Source organism: Asterias rubens, unplaced genomic scaffold (genome assembly GCF_902459465.1).
Source record: "Asterias rubens unplaced genomic scaffold, eAstRub1.3, whole genome shotgun sequence".
NCBI classification, from domain to species: Eukaryota; Metazoa; Echinodermata; class Asteroidea; order Forcipulatida; family Asteriidae; genus Asterias; species Asterias rubens.
The window spans coordinates 146,428-161,535 of NW_022985695.1; the positions used below are offsets into that span (position 1 = coordinate 146,428).

At 40.4% G+C, this 15,108-nt stretch overlaps 1 protein-coding gene across 1 annotated transcript; it reads right to left on the reverse strand.

Annotated features, from left to right (window-relative positions):
• Positions 1 to 818: 818 nt before the first annotated feature.
• On the reverse strand, positions 819 to 14,466 carry LOC117305677. Its single transcript, XM_033790538.1, has 3 exons — positions 14,291 to 14,466; positions 3,014 to 10,133; positions 819 to 2,983 (listed from the first exon to the last, which is right to left on the reverse strand). Exons 1-3 carry the CDS (start codon positions 14,446 to 14,448, stop codon positions 1,583 to 1,585), a joined length of 8,679 nt encoding a protein of 2,892 aa, XP_033646429.1. The 5' UTR covers positions 14,449 to 14,466; the 3' UTR covers positions 819 to 1,582.
• Positions 14,467 to 15,108: the final 642 nt, after the last annotated feature.

A 15,108-nucleotide genomic window follows, 5' to 3' on the forward strand; every position in this document is an offset into this window, starting at 1 on the left:
CGTGTTCCCAATTCCATGCTTATATCTTTAGAGACCTTTCATTTCTGTACAACCATCGCTGTTTTCCCAGACATTTATTCTATAAGTATGGAAAATGTCAATTCATTCCCAATTTTTTTTTTTTACCCCATTGTTTGGGCAAAAGTTGTTCAAATATGTGGCTGTTTGAGGCAGTTTGGTACTAGCCCCTTGCAGTCGCTAAGGTCTCTGAAGGATAAAAGGTTCCCCCAAATGTTTCCCCTACATGTATCTACATGTACCCTACTACTCAAAAGGCACTGGACATTAGTGGTAATTACTCAAAATAATTGTTAACACAAAAAGTTATTCGGTAGCGAGCAATGGAGAGAACACAACAGATTACAAATCTCTAAACCTCATGTTAAAATGGTGTAAAACAGTATATAACTTGATAATTTTTCAGAGCAAAATTTGAAAAATGACACTGTTGGTTATCAATGATAACTGAGTCTGTACATTCTTAAAGGCAGTGGACACTATTGGTAATTTTTCAAAATAGTTATTAGCATAAAACCTTACTTCGTAACGAGTAATGGGGAGACGTTGGTAGTATAAAACATTGTGAGAAACGGTTCCCTCTGAAATAAAGTAGTTTTGGAGAAAGAAGTCATTTTCTACAAATTTGATTTCGGTACCTCAAGTTTAGCATTTGAGGTCTCGAAATCAAGCATCTGAAAGCACACAACTTCGTGTGACAAGTGTGTTTTTTCTTTCATTATTATCTCGCAACTTCGAAGACCAATTGAGCTCAAATTTTCACAGGTTTGTTATTTGATGCTTTTGTTGAGATACACAAAGTGAGAAGACTGGTCTCCGTCTTTGACACTTACCAATAGTGTCCAGTGTCTTTAAGTTAAATTTTTGGTTAGCAAAGAAAATGGCTGAGCAGTAATGTCTGCTGAACAGCTTTATGAAATTGGCCCCATGTAGTAGCAGGAATCAACTATAAATATTCTGTATACAAGTCATAACACTGAAACATGAAGGGCAGAGATGCCAACATTTGCATCTTGCAATCATAGCCTAATTTCATAGAGTTGCTTAAACACACAAAGGAGCTTAGCACAATAAAATTACACTAAGCAGAATACGGTTATCAACCAAAATACCATTCCACAAGTACAATTGTGACTGGTTTCATCCTGCTAAGCAACAAAAAATTTCTAAGCAATATTAGCTGCTTAAGCTTTAGGTAGATTTTGTACAACAATTAGAGAAATTTCTTTGATTTGCATTCAATATAATATGGAAAACGTTATATTCAGGAAGATCTCAGATTTGTTCATCTAAACATAAAAAGCTATTTTCAGTAAACATCTACAAATTCAGGTAGTATTGGTAGATGTGGAAGGGGTTTGCTACAGACACTTTTGCATTAGTTGCCAACGCCACGGTCAAACAACGGAAACATATAAGCATGTCACGCATAAGTCTCAGACAATAATGATAGGGTCATCATTCAAACAAACTCAGGCATTTGCAAAGCCCAGAACCAAGTTACTGTAACTCAAATGTTTGGGGTGTTTAAACGCACAACTCTCAAAGTCTTCGTTCATTGTCCTCAGTCATATGCAAATTTCGGGTACAATGCCTCTATTACTGGCACCAAATTCTGTAACTCAAATGTATGGGGTCTTTCAACATCCCATACTTCTTCATCCCTTATTTCTTCATGGTATATTTCTTCATAGCACATTTCTTCATCCGTTCTATCATCTTGATTGAAGGCATTCTCTTGCACTAATTTTAATCTTTCATACCGCCTGTGTTTTTTCATTCGTCTTTTCAGTGCTCTTTGTTTCTTTTTGCTAAGCTTCGGGCTCGGGTTCAGGGGCTGGGTAACCTTTGGCTTCGGGGGCTGAGTAACTTTAGGGTTCGGGGGTTGGCTAACCTTCGGCTTAAGGGGCTTGCTAAACTTTGGCTTCGGGTCGACGAAGCCGAGACCCCCACGACTGAATTTCAAGCTGGCCTGTATGGGATCTACAATGCCATCTTTCTGCAGTGCTCCGCCTTCCCATCCCATCTGTCTGAGCATCTTGTAACCAACATTGGTTTCCTTAATCGGGGGGTACTTAACATTTTTCGATGGATTAACTGGACCGATCTTTGTTTTACCGGTTTTCGTAACAGAGCCAGAAGCCTTATCATCAAGTTCAGTCGCAACATTCCGTGTGTTGTCCGGGGTTTTCTTCGGGTTCAAGCTTTGGTCTCTCAGCAAGGCTAGGGCATAATTTGCAGACACATTTTTCACTTCTCTGATGTCCGTGTGAATCCCAGTTGCTATGGTTATGCCGTTGATGATGGTTTTGCACACATACATAGTTTCTCCGTCAAATGTTATGATGTTATCGCTAATTTCAAACTCAATTGGGACGTGGTTTTTGAATGCAGAGTCGATCAAGATGCTGACTGGAGGGGCTGGGTTAGGCGGTTCCACCAGGGTAAAATTTTCCAAGACCTGGTTTTGGATAAAGACAGTAGACGTCTTTTGCTTCGAATTCTCCTTCATGGACATTTTGGGTGGGTTTACTGTACTAGGTTCAATAACAGAATGAGACCCCCGACTTGGTTGGATAACATTCTGTGTACTGTCAAGGTTTTTCTTCAGGTTGGAGATTTTTCCTCTTAATAAGGCCAGGGCATTATCTGCAGACACATTCCTAGCTTCTCTCTTGTTTATGTGAATACCCGTAGCAACAGTTGTACCATCAATGATGGTGCTGCACACATAGCCAGTTTCACCATCCACTGTCACGAAATTGTTACTAGTTACAAACTTAATGGGAACATTGTTTTTGAATGCCGAGTTGACCAAGATGCTGACTGAAGGGTCTGGGTTAGCGGGTTCCATCAAGGTGAAATTATCCAAGATCCCATTTTGGATAATGATGGGAGACACCTTTTGCTCCAAATTCTCATTTATGGCCTTATCTGGTGGGTTTACTGGAACAGAATGAGACGCCTTACTGGGTTCAATAACAGAATGAGTTGCCTTACTGGGTTCAATAACAGAATGAGTTGCCTTACTGGGTTCAATAACAGAATGAGTTGCCTTACTGGGTTCAATAACAGAATGAGGCACCTTAATACATGGTTTGATAACATTCTGTGTACTGTCAGGGTTTTTCTTCATGTTGCAGCTTTGTCCTCTCAAAAAGACCAAGGCATTATCTGCAGACACATTCCTTGCTTCTCTCTTGTTTGCGTGAATACCCGTAGCAACAGTTGTACCGTTAATGATGGTGCTGCACACAAAGCCAGTTTCACCATCCACCGTTCTGAAATTGTCGCTCGTTACAAATTCAATGGGGACGTTGTTACTGAATGACGAGTTGACCAAAATGCTGACTGCAGGGGATGGGGTAGATGGTTCAACCAAGGAGAAATTATCCAAGGTTCCAGTTTGGGTCATGATGGGAGATGTCTTTTGCTTTGAATTCTCATTTGTGGCCTTTTTGGGTGGATTTGGTGGACCAAAATAAGACGCCTTCTTGGGTTCAAGAACAGAATGGACCTTACTGCGTTTGTTGATTAAAGAATAATGAGATGCCTTCTTCATGGGTCCAAAAACAGAATGGAACACCTTACTGGGTTTGTAAACATTCTGTGTACTGTCAGGTTTTTTCCTCTTGTGGGAGCTTCGGTGTCTCAAAAAGGCCAGGGCATTATCTGCAGACACATTCCTCGCTTTACTCTTGTCAATGTGAATACCCGTAGCAACAGTTGTTCCATCGATAGTCGTGCTGCACACATAGCCAGTTTCTCCATCAACCGTTGTGAAATCGTCGCTAGTAACAAATTCAATGGGGGCGTTGTTACTAAACGCTGAGTTGACCAAGATGCTGACTGCTGGGGACGGGGTAGACGGTTCGACCAAGATGAAATTATTTGAGATGCTGTTTATGACATTGGTGGGTAGAGACTTTCGCTTCAATCGTTGATTTGTTTTCTTGGATGAAAATGAGGAAGAATCAGACGCCTCACTATTGGTTTCAATAACTTTCTGTGTGTTGTTAAGTCTTCTCTTCATGTGTGAGCTGTGGTGTCTTAATAAGGCAAGGGCATTATTGGCAGACACATTTCTTGCTTGTGTCTTGTCCACGTGAGTACCGGTAGCAACAGTTGTACCATCAATGATGGTGCTGCACGTATAGACAGTTTCAAACTCAATGGGGACCTTGTTTTTTAACGCTGTGTTAACCAAGATGCTGACTGCGGGGGAACGGACAAGCGGTTCAATTAAGACAAAATTATCCAAGATGCTGTTTAAGACGTTGATCGGGGGCGTCTTTTCTTTCTTCTGATCATCTGTTATCATGGGTGAAAACACGGAAGAATCAGACGCCTCACTATTGGGCTTAATAACTTTCTGTGTGTCGTTAGATTTTCTCTTCAGGTTTGAGCTGTGTTGTCTCAATAAGGCCAGGGCATTATCTGCAGACACATTCCTTGCTTCTCTCTTGTTCATGTGAATACCGGTAGCAACAGTTGTACCGTTAATGATGGTGCTGCACACAAAGCCATCGGATTCAAACTCAATGGAGACGTCGTTAATTAATGCCGAGTCAATCAAGATGCTGGCTGAGGGTGAAGGAGTAGAAGGTTCAAACAAGGTAAAATCATCTAAGACCTGGTTTTGGATATTGATGGGAGATGACTTTTGCTTCAAATTCTCATGTAATGCATCTATGGATGGGTTAACTGGAACAGACTCAAATGCCCGTATGGTTTCAACAACAGAATGAGATGCCTTACTGGGTTCGATATCAGAATAAGATGCCTTACACGGTTCAATATCAGAATGAGACGCTTTACTGGGTACGATAACAGAATGAGACGCCTTTCTGGGTACGATGTCACAATCAGACGCCTTACTGGGTTCGATATCAGAATGAGACACCTTACTGGGTTCAATATCAGAATGAGGCGCTCTACTGGGTTCGATATCAGAATGAGACGCCTTACTGGGTTCGATATCAGAATGAGACACCTTACTGGGTTCAATATCAGAATGAGGCGCTCTACTGGGTTCAATATCAGAATGAGACGCCTTACTGGGTTCGATATCAGAATGAGGCGCTCTACTGGGTTCAATATCAGAATGAGACGCCTTACTGGGTACGGCAGCAAAATGAGACGCCTTACTGGGTTCGATATCAGAATGAGACGCTTTACTGGGTTCAATATCAGAATGAGACGCCTTACTGGGTTCAATATCAGAATGAGACACCTTACTGGGTTCGATATCAGAATGAGACACCTTACTGGGTTCGATATCAGAATGAGACACCTTACTGGGTTCAATATCAGAATGAGACGCCTTACTGGGTTCAATATCAGAATGAGACACCTTACTGGGTTCGATATCAGAATGAGACGCTTTACTGGGTTCGATATCAGAATGAGACACCTTACTGGGTTCAATATCAGAATGAGACGCCTTACTGGGTTCAATATCAGAATGAGACACCTTACTGGGTTCGATATCAGAATGAGACACCTTACTGGGTTCAATATCAGAATGAGACGCCTTACTGGGTTCAATATCAGAATGAGACGCCTTACTGGGTTCGATATCAGAATGAGACGCCTTACTGGGTTCAATATCAGAATGAGACGCCTTACTGGGTTCGATATCAGAATGAGACGCCTTACTGGGTTCGATTTCAGAATGAGACGCCTTACTGGGTTCAATATCAGAATGAGACGCCTTACTGGGTTCGATATCAGAATGAGACGCTTTACTGGGTTCGATATCAGAATGAGACACCTTACTGGGTTCAATATCAGAATGAGACGCCTTACTGGGTTCAATATCAGAATGAGACACCTTACTGGGTTCGATTTCAGAATGAGACGCCTTACTGGGTTCGATTTCAGAATGAGACGCCTTACTGGGTTCGATATCAGAATGAGACGCCTTACTGGGTTCGATTTCAGAATGAGATGCCTTACTGGGTTCAATATCAGAATGAGACACCTTACTGGGTTCAATATCAGAATGAGACGCTTTACTGGGTTCGATATCTGAATCAGAAGCCTTACTGGGTTCAATATCAGAATGAGACGCCTTACTGGGTACGACAGCAAAATGAGACGCCTTACTGGGTTCGATTTCAGAATGAGACACCTTACTGGGTTCGATATCTGAATCAGAAGCCTTACTGGGTTCGATATCAGAATGAGACACCTTACTGGGTTCGATATCAGAATGAGACGCCTTACTGGGTTCAATATCAGAATGAGACGCTTTACTGGGTTCGATATCTGAATCAGAAGCCTTACTGGGTACGACAGCTGAATGGTTTTGAACAGTGATGGGAGATGTTTTTTGCTTCAAAGGCTCGTCTATTTTCTCGGGTGAAATCACTGGGACAAAATGAGATGTCATAAGCGAATCAGACGCTGTATTTTCAAATCCGATAACAAAGTCAGACACCTCAAAATCAGAATCATTAACAGCATCCTCTCCGACAACAAAATCAGATGCCTTGGAATCAGGTTCAGTGACAGCATTCTCTGTGACAACAGAGTCAGTCGCCGTGTTTTCAAGTTTGATAACAACATCAGACGCCTCGGAATTGGAATCAACAGCATTCTCTGCAACAACAAAATCAGATGCCATTTCCGGTGCGATAACAGGATCAGATGCCATATTTTCAAGTTCGATAACAAAGTCAGACACCTCCGAATCAGAATCATTAACAGCATTCTCTGCGACAACAAAATCAGATGCCTTGGAATCAGGTTCAATGACAGCATTCTCTGCGACAACAAAATCAGACGCTGGGTTTTCAAGTTTGATAACAACATCAGATGCCTTGGAATTGGGTTCAATGACAGCATACTCTGCAGTAACAAAATCAGACGCTGGGTTTTCAAGTTTGATGACAAAATCAGATGCCTCGACATCGTGCTCAATACCAGCTATCTCTCCGACAACAGAATCAGAACCAATATCCGGTGCGATAACAGGATCAGATGCCATATTTTCAAGCTTGATAACAACATCAGTTACTTTGGTATCAGGTTCATTAACAGCATTCTCTGCGACAACAAAATCAGACGCCTTGGAATCGGGTTTAATGACAACAGTCTCTACTGTGACAACAGAATCAGACACCATCTTTTCAAGTTTGATAACATCAGACGCCTTGGAATTGGAATCAACAGTATTCTCTACATCAACAACATTAGATGCTAGATCAGGTGTAGTAACAGGATCAGATGTCGTCTTTTCAAGTCTGAAAATAAAATCAGACGCTTTGATATCGGGTTCATTGACAGTATTCTCTGCAACGACATTCTCTTTGATAACAGAATCAGACGCTGTGTTTTCAAGCTGGATAACAACATCAAATGCCTTGATATCGGTTTCATTGACAGCATTCTCTGCAACAATTGAATCAGATGCCGTATTCTCAAGTTTGATAACAGCATCAAATGCCTTGAAATCAGGTTCTGCAACAACGTTGTCTTTGATAACAGAATCAGATGCTGTGTTTTCAAGTTTGATAACAACATCAAATGCCTTGATATCAGGTTCAGTGACAACATGCTCTGCGGTAACAGAATCAGACGCTGTATTTTTGAGTTTGATCGCAACATCAGATACCTTGCTTCCAGTATTCTCCCCAACAATAGAAACAATAGAATCAGACTCCATATCCTCAAGTTTGTTAACTAAATCCGGTGCCTTGGAATTGGGTTCATAGACAGCATTCTCTTTGATAACAAAATCAGATGCTGGGTTTTCAAGTTTGATATTAACATCAGATGCCTTGGAATCGGGCTCAATGACAGCATTCTCTGCAGTAACAGAATCAGATGCCTTGGAATCGGGTTCAATGACAGCATTCTCTGCAGTAACAGAATCAGATGCCTTGGAATCGGGTTCAATGACAGCATTCTCTGCAGTAACAGAATCAGATGCCTTGGAATCGGGCTCAATGACAGCATTCTCTGCAGTAACAGAATCAGATGCCTTGGAATCGGGCTCAATGACAGCATTCTCTGCAGTAACAGAATCAGACGCTGTATTTTCGAGTTTGATCACAACATCAGATGCCTTGCCTTCGGATTCAATACCAGCACTCTCTGCAACAACAGAATCAGACACCATGTTTTCAAGTTTGATGACAAAATCAGACACCTTGATATCTGGTTTATTGACAACATTCTCTGTGACAATTGAATCAGACGCTGTGTTTTCAAGTTTGACAACATCAGATGCCTTGCTTTCAGTTTCAATACAAACATTCTCTGGAACAACAGAATCAGACTCCATATTCGCTGCGGTAACGGGATCAGAGGATGTATTTTCAAACTTGAAGACAAAATCACACGCCTTGATATCGGGTGCATTGACAGCATTCTCTGCAACAACAGAATCAGACGCCGTATTCTCAAGTTTGATAACTAAATCTGACACCTTGGAATCGGGTTCATTGACAACGTTCTCTGCAACAACAAATTCAGACGGCTTGGATTCGGGTTCAATACCAACATTCCGTGTGTTGTCATGGCTTTCATTTATGTAGGAGCTTTGGTCTCTCAAAAGGGCCAAGGCATTATTGGCAGACACATTCCTTGCTTGTGCCGTAAACCTGTGAGTACCAGTAGCAACGATTACACCATTGACGATGGTGCTGCACATAAAGCCTTTTACACCATTGATCATTTTGGCGCTGTCAAGTTTAAACTCAATGGGGACATTATTACTGAATGCAGAGTCAATCAAGATGCTGACTGCAGGGGCTGGGCTAGACGGTTCCTTCAAGATAAAATTATCCAAGTTCCCGACTTGAACCTTGATGGAAGATGTCTTTTGCATCAAATTCTCATGTAATGCATCTTTGGGTGGGTTGACTGAAACAGAATGACACACCTTACTAGGTTCAATAACATTATGGGGCCCCTTACTAGATTTGATTAGAGACTGAGATGCCTCACTGGGTTTGGTAACAGAATTAGTTGCCTCACTGGGTTTGATTGAATCAGACACCTCATTTTTACGTCTGATACCCAAATCAGATGCCTTGATATCGCATTCATTAACAACATTCTTTAACTTGTCAAGGTTTGCCTTCATCTTGGAGCTTTTGTCTCTCAAAAATGCCAGGGCGATATCGGCAGATGCACGTCTCGCTTTACTCTTGTCCATGTGAATACCCGTAGCAACAGTTGTACCGCCGATAGTCGTGCTGCACACATAGCCAGTTTCTCCATCAACCGTTTGGACATTGTCACTGGTTTCAAACACAATGGGTACATGTTTTTTTTTGAAGGTCGAGTCGACCAAGGCACTGACTGTCATATTATCATTAGAGATCCCATCTTGGACCTCATCTAAGGGCACTAGCTCTTTACTGTAATTTCTTCCCATCACACTCACTTTGTTCGCGTTAACCACCGCATAGTTCAAATTCTCTAACATGGATACAGCCCTGTCGGCTGCACCTATCCTGGATCGGTGCTTGTTTTCACCTTCTGCACTACCCACGAGAATTTCATCGTAGTACATATTACAAAGCCATCTTGTTTTACTCTTTCCAAGAGGAGGGGGAACACTTATATATTCTATGTGTCTCTTGAGTGGCACTTTCATAGCGGCAGGGTTGAGTCTTCTCAGTGACGAGGCACGACGGTTTTTCTTAGTAGTATAGGGTTCCCAAATTAAGTTTTCTGCTAAAGCTGAGATAATTGGGTCATGTGTGCTGATGTTTCTTGATTGGCACACTATATCATTGCAGTTTGACTGTTCTAATTCCACGGTACCCCCGTCGGCAAGAGCAGTGTACCATCCTCTGCATGGCATCTCCTTGCGTCTTTTCTCGTCAAGTCTGACACATTCCGTGTTTGCTGTCTCCTGTACTATCCGTCTTTTTCCTGCTTTCTGGAACCTACTCCCTTCTCTTTTTGCTGTTAGTCTACACACAACTGGTTCCGAGGTCGTTGAGATCACTTCTGGTGTTGGTATGGGTTTGGATTTATCAAATAGCTGAGATGTACGCACAGCGATAGTTGGTTTGCTTTTAACGTCCACGGGTGTGACATCTAGAGTTATGCCTTTGGCCATTTCCTGCACTCGTTGCATCAATTCAGGTGGATATCTGCAATAAAAACAATATCACACATAAGTTGTATTGTCATTAACAACTTTACAGAGTCTGGATACTTTTTGTAGGACACAAAACACAACGTCCACAGATTTACATTAAACTCAAACAGTTTGAAAGTAATGATGGTAGAAAGCTTCCCTTAAAATACAACTTGCTGGGGTGGTGTTGTTTCTGAGAAATGAGTAAAAACAAGTCACGAAAAAATTTGTTGTCTCTAAAGACAAAAATAGTTTGTCGCATCTAAAGACGTAAATTATTATAGCATGAAAAACATGCAAATTTAACATCTCTTATCATCATGTCATCATGGTCATAATAAGGACTTGGTATATATGGTTGAGGAATATATATAAGACACCCCCCCCCCCACCCCCAAGGTTCAGGCTCTTGAGACATAATACAAATTTGGGATGGTACAGTAATTTTATTGAAAACAAAATATTAGGCAGTTAAAATTGTAAAAAAAAACTAACTATCTAGACTTTGTTTTGAAATTTTATCCCTCAAGGTAACATTATAATAACAATAATAAATAATGCTTATAGGGCGCCAAAATCCACCAAAATGAGATACATTGTACTCAAGGCGCACATAACACTTAATATTACACTCGTGAAAGAAAAGAAAAAAGGTTTTGACCGTACAATATGACGTCTCAAAGCTATTAAGATGTGAAAATTTATGTCGCAAGTTTAACCCGTAAAAAACATGCATTCCGCCAACAGCCACCCTGCATATTACTCCCATACCCCCCATAACCAGCAAATCCGGTCTCAAAATGACAACATCCTAAAAATGCACATGGTAGCCATGAAAAATTAAGATTTCTGTTCCACATCCAAAAGTTCAAAGGTCAGAGGTCCCATCACAATGCATGTGAAGAACGAGTTAGAGCAGTTTGTTCCTGTGTGTGGTGGAGAAACTGTATGTTTATATCCTGTACCATGTATCGCAAGCCCAATGTAACGGCGCCATTTTGTATGTTTCACAATAAATTTTATGGGTGTTTTACACACAGAACACAAAGACCTCAAGACACTGGACAGTGGACACTATTGGTAACGTCAAAGACCAGTTTCACAACATATGCATTAAAAAACAAAACTGTGAAAATTTGAGCTCAATAGACCGATTGCGCTCCGTGCGTCACGTGACCTATAGTGGGTATTATTGGATGTAAACAGTACGGCGTACTGCATTATAAACGTGCGTTAAAAAGACATGATTACTGTTGCAACTTTTGGCTCAAAAAAAGGAATAAATTCTTGAAATCGCTGAAGAATATTCCGGAGTTTGTAACATGAGACCTTACCATTGGCTGAACAATGCCAGTAATGGGTAAACACAGTTTCACCAAGTAGGAAATTCCAAGCGAATTTTCACACGATGTCATGTGTTTGTGCACGGAAAGTGTGGTTTTACAGTGCCCTCATTAAAATAATTTTGATGCCAATATTTTCAATAAAAATCTCATCAAGAAGCTGCAAATCCCTTTATTTCCACCCTCAAAATATTTGATAAGAAGGGGTAGCTGTCAGCTATAAGTAAGACAACTTTGCAATCTCCCTTGTCACTGCCCAACTTCACGCCGTGCACAACGCAAAAATCCACGGCGCGTGAGCTTGCTCAAACCTCAGTAATTTACATAGTCTAACCATACTCTCAAAAGAAATCTCTTTTGTAGTAGAATACTGGGAACATCAAACAGCAAATGTGATTTAAATCAATGTCACAATATTCAACTTTATAAAAATGGCTCTGTTTTTAGTTATAATTGTTATTTATTGAAAATACAGCCAGTTATGGTCCATCGGTACGAGTCTTCCCATGTCTTTACTGCGTAGCTGTGCTTTTCTATACCCACTATGTCACATGATCACATGTAAACATTGTTAGCGCAATCGGTCTATTGGTCGTCGAAGTTGGGAGATAATAATGAAAAAAAAAATAAACCTTGTCACACAAAGTTGTGTGCATTCAGATGCTTGATTTCGAGAACTCAAAATCTAATTCTGAGGTCTCAAAAAACAAATTCATGGAAAACTACTTCTTTGTCAAACTCAACGTTACTTCAGAGGGAGCCTTTTCTCACACCATTTTATACTATCAACAGCTCCCCATTACCCAACCAAGTGAGGTTTTACGCTAATGATTATTTTGAGTAATTATGAAAAGTGTCCACTGCACAAGAAGTTTTTTTCTGTAAAAAAGTTATCTGTTGGTAAACAGTGTTGTGATTATTTCCAATCACTTTTGTGTTTTATTTTTATTTTTATTATCTCCACAAAAAGTGCATTCAACCATTTTATTCTCTTAATAGATTTCCTAATGCGAGCTTACAAATGGTATTTTGCAACAAATGGATGGTCAGGTCATCGGAAACAAACAATTGGTTTTATTAGTTTTTTAAAGGGAAAAAGCTGCCACTTTTTCATTTAATATAACATTTTTTATCTAGTCATGGAGGTAGTTTTGTTGGGCGCAAACTGACCTCCTGCCGCATGTGGATGAATGAAGTTTGCAGGATACATTTCGCCAAGCTCGATCGATATGCATTCAAATTCATCCTTGCTTGCTTGCCCAGTTCCTTGACATTTCGATTTGGACTTAATTAATAAACAACCCTTTTAAAGGCAGTGAACACAATTGGTTACTACTCAAAATAATTATTAGTATAAACCTTACTTGGTGACGAGTAATGGGGAGAGGTTGATGGTATAAAACATTGTGAGAAACACGTGACATAGTTTTCAAGAAAGAAGTAATTTTCCATGAATCTAAATGCACACAACTTCGTGTGACACAGGGTGTTTTTTCTTTCATTGTTATCTCGCAACTTCGACGACCAATTGAGCTCGAATTTTCACAGGTCTGTTATTTTATGTCAAAATGCGAGATGTTGTTATACACCAAGTGAGAAGACTGGTCTTTAACAATTACCAGTAGTGTCCAGTGTCTTTAAATTCTCAGAGATTTTTGTTTTCTTCTAAGTAGAGATGTGGAATATAAAGTTGCAGTCTGAATGATTTTTATAACTTGATTCGTGGTTCCAAACTGCAAAAGTTGGGGCAAAAATAAAAATGTTTTTGACAGCACCAAATTTTCATCAAAGCTTGAAATTTGTAATGAAAATCAGGTGCGAAACTCAATAAAGCTGAGTGCACAAATTTAAATCGGACCATCAACTTGTTTGCGTGCTCAGCAGAGGCTGAACTGCTGAAGTTTGCGCGAAGATTGAATGAAGTTAATGTCCAACAGTTCTATTCTAGTTCTACCATTCTACCTTGATGCTCAAATCAGGTAGTTGTTTTGGGGGAAAAAAACATTAATATATTATTATGTATGGATAAAAGTATGATGAATAATAAGTGAAAAAGTGACGGCCCACGCCCAGTGTGCACACAGGGTGCAGTGACTGATGAGTTTAGTTTAGGAGCCGGGGGGGGGGGGGGGGCTGGAAGAAAACTACATTATATTTATTTTTTAAAATAAACAGTTTAACTTTAAAGGAACACGTTGCCTTGGATCGGGCGAGTTGGTCTATAAAAAGCGTTTCTAACCGTGTGTTATATAATGCATATGGTTAGAAAGATGTTGTAAAAGTAGAATACAATGATCCACACAAACATGCCTCGAAAGTGCACGGTTTCCTTTAACCTCGTCGACAAGCACGGTCGGCCATTTATTTATGGGAGTCAAATTTTTGACTCCCATAAATGGCCGACCATGTTAGTTCGCAAAGTAAAAGGAAAACCACGCAATTTCAAGGCAAATTTGTGTGGATCATTGTATTCTACTTTTAAAACATCTTTCCAATCATATGCATTTTATAACAAACGGTTACAAACGCTTTTTGTACACCAACTCGTCCGATCCAAGGCAACGTGTTCCTTTAAATTTAAAACCCTTACCCTAACCTTGGAGTGGCCCTGTATTATATAATTGTACCCCAAATTTACCGCAAAGGCAAGCACTACTATGCAGTACCACCATTAAAAAAAACAGTTAATACACTAGCTATTAAGTACTACACACAATAAAAGACACACACGTATGAAGAATAGGTGGGTCGAGTTGACTCCACATGCCAGGAGTGGAACTGATTTTGGTCCGTGTTTTAATTTCAGGAAGGCAGATTTTTAACTTACGTGCATCCATAAAACTCAATGTTTAACCAAACCATGGCCAATGAAGCCAGTTGATTTCCATGGTATCGGTCCCAGTTGTTGACAATAAACTGTTTTCGAGCATTCCAGTGTCTAGCTGGCTCGTTCGGGTTACGTTGATTTTCACAAAATTCCTCCATCTTCTGACAGCAGTACAGGACGTGACAATCATGCACGACTGTTCTTGCGCGTAGGCGTCGCTCGGTAATTTCGTATCACTTGGCGGCGCCCTAACTAACCCAACAAAATTGTATTTTATTTTCAGGGCCAAATTTTGCTTTCCTCAGAATAACCACCTCCATGGAATAACGGTTGCAAGCCAAACTTCAATGCCACATGTCCAATTCGTGACTGGTATAAAGCTCTATGAAATTGGGCCCAGTTTTGAAGATATTGTTTTACCTTTAGCTATGCATGTTTCAAATGAAGGGACTGTCACCCGGCCTGCAATCAGTTAATTAAAGGGACACGTTGCCTTGGATCAAACGAGTTGAGTTGGCAGTAAAAAATGCATTTGTAACAGTTATGGAAAGGTGTTTTAGAAGTAGAATACAATGATCAACACAAATTTGCCTTGAAATGCGTGGTTTTCTTTTGGTTTTACGAACTAACACGGTCGCCCATTTATGACTCTCATAAATGGCCGATCATGGTAGTCGACGAGGTAAAATGAAAACCTCGCAATTTCGAGGCATATTTGTGTGGATCATTGTGTTCTACTTTTAAAACATCTTTCCAACCTTATGCATTTTAAAGCAAATGGTTACAAACGCTTTTTCAACGACCATCTCGACTAGTCC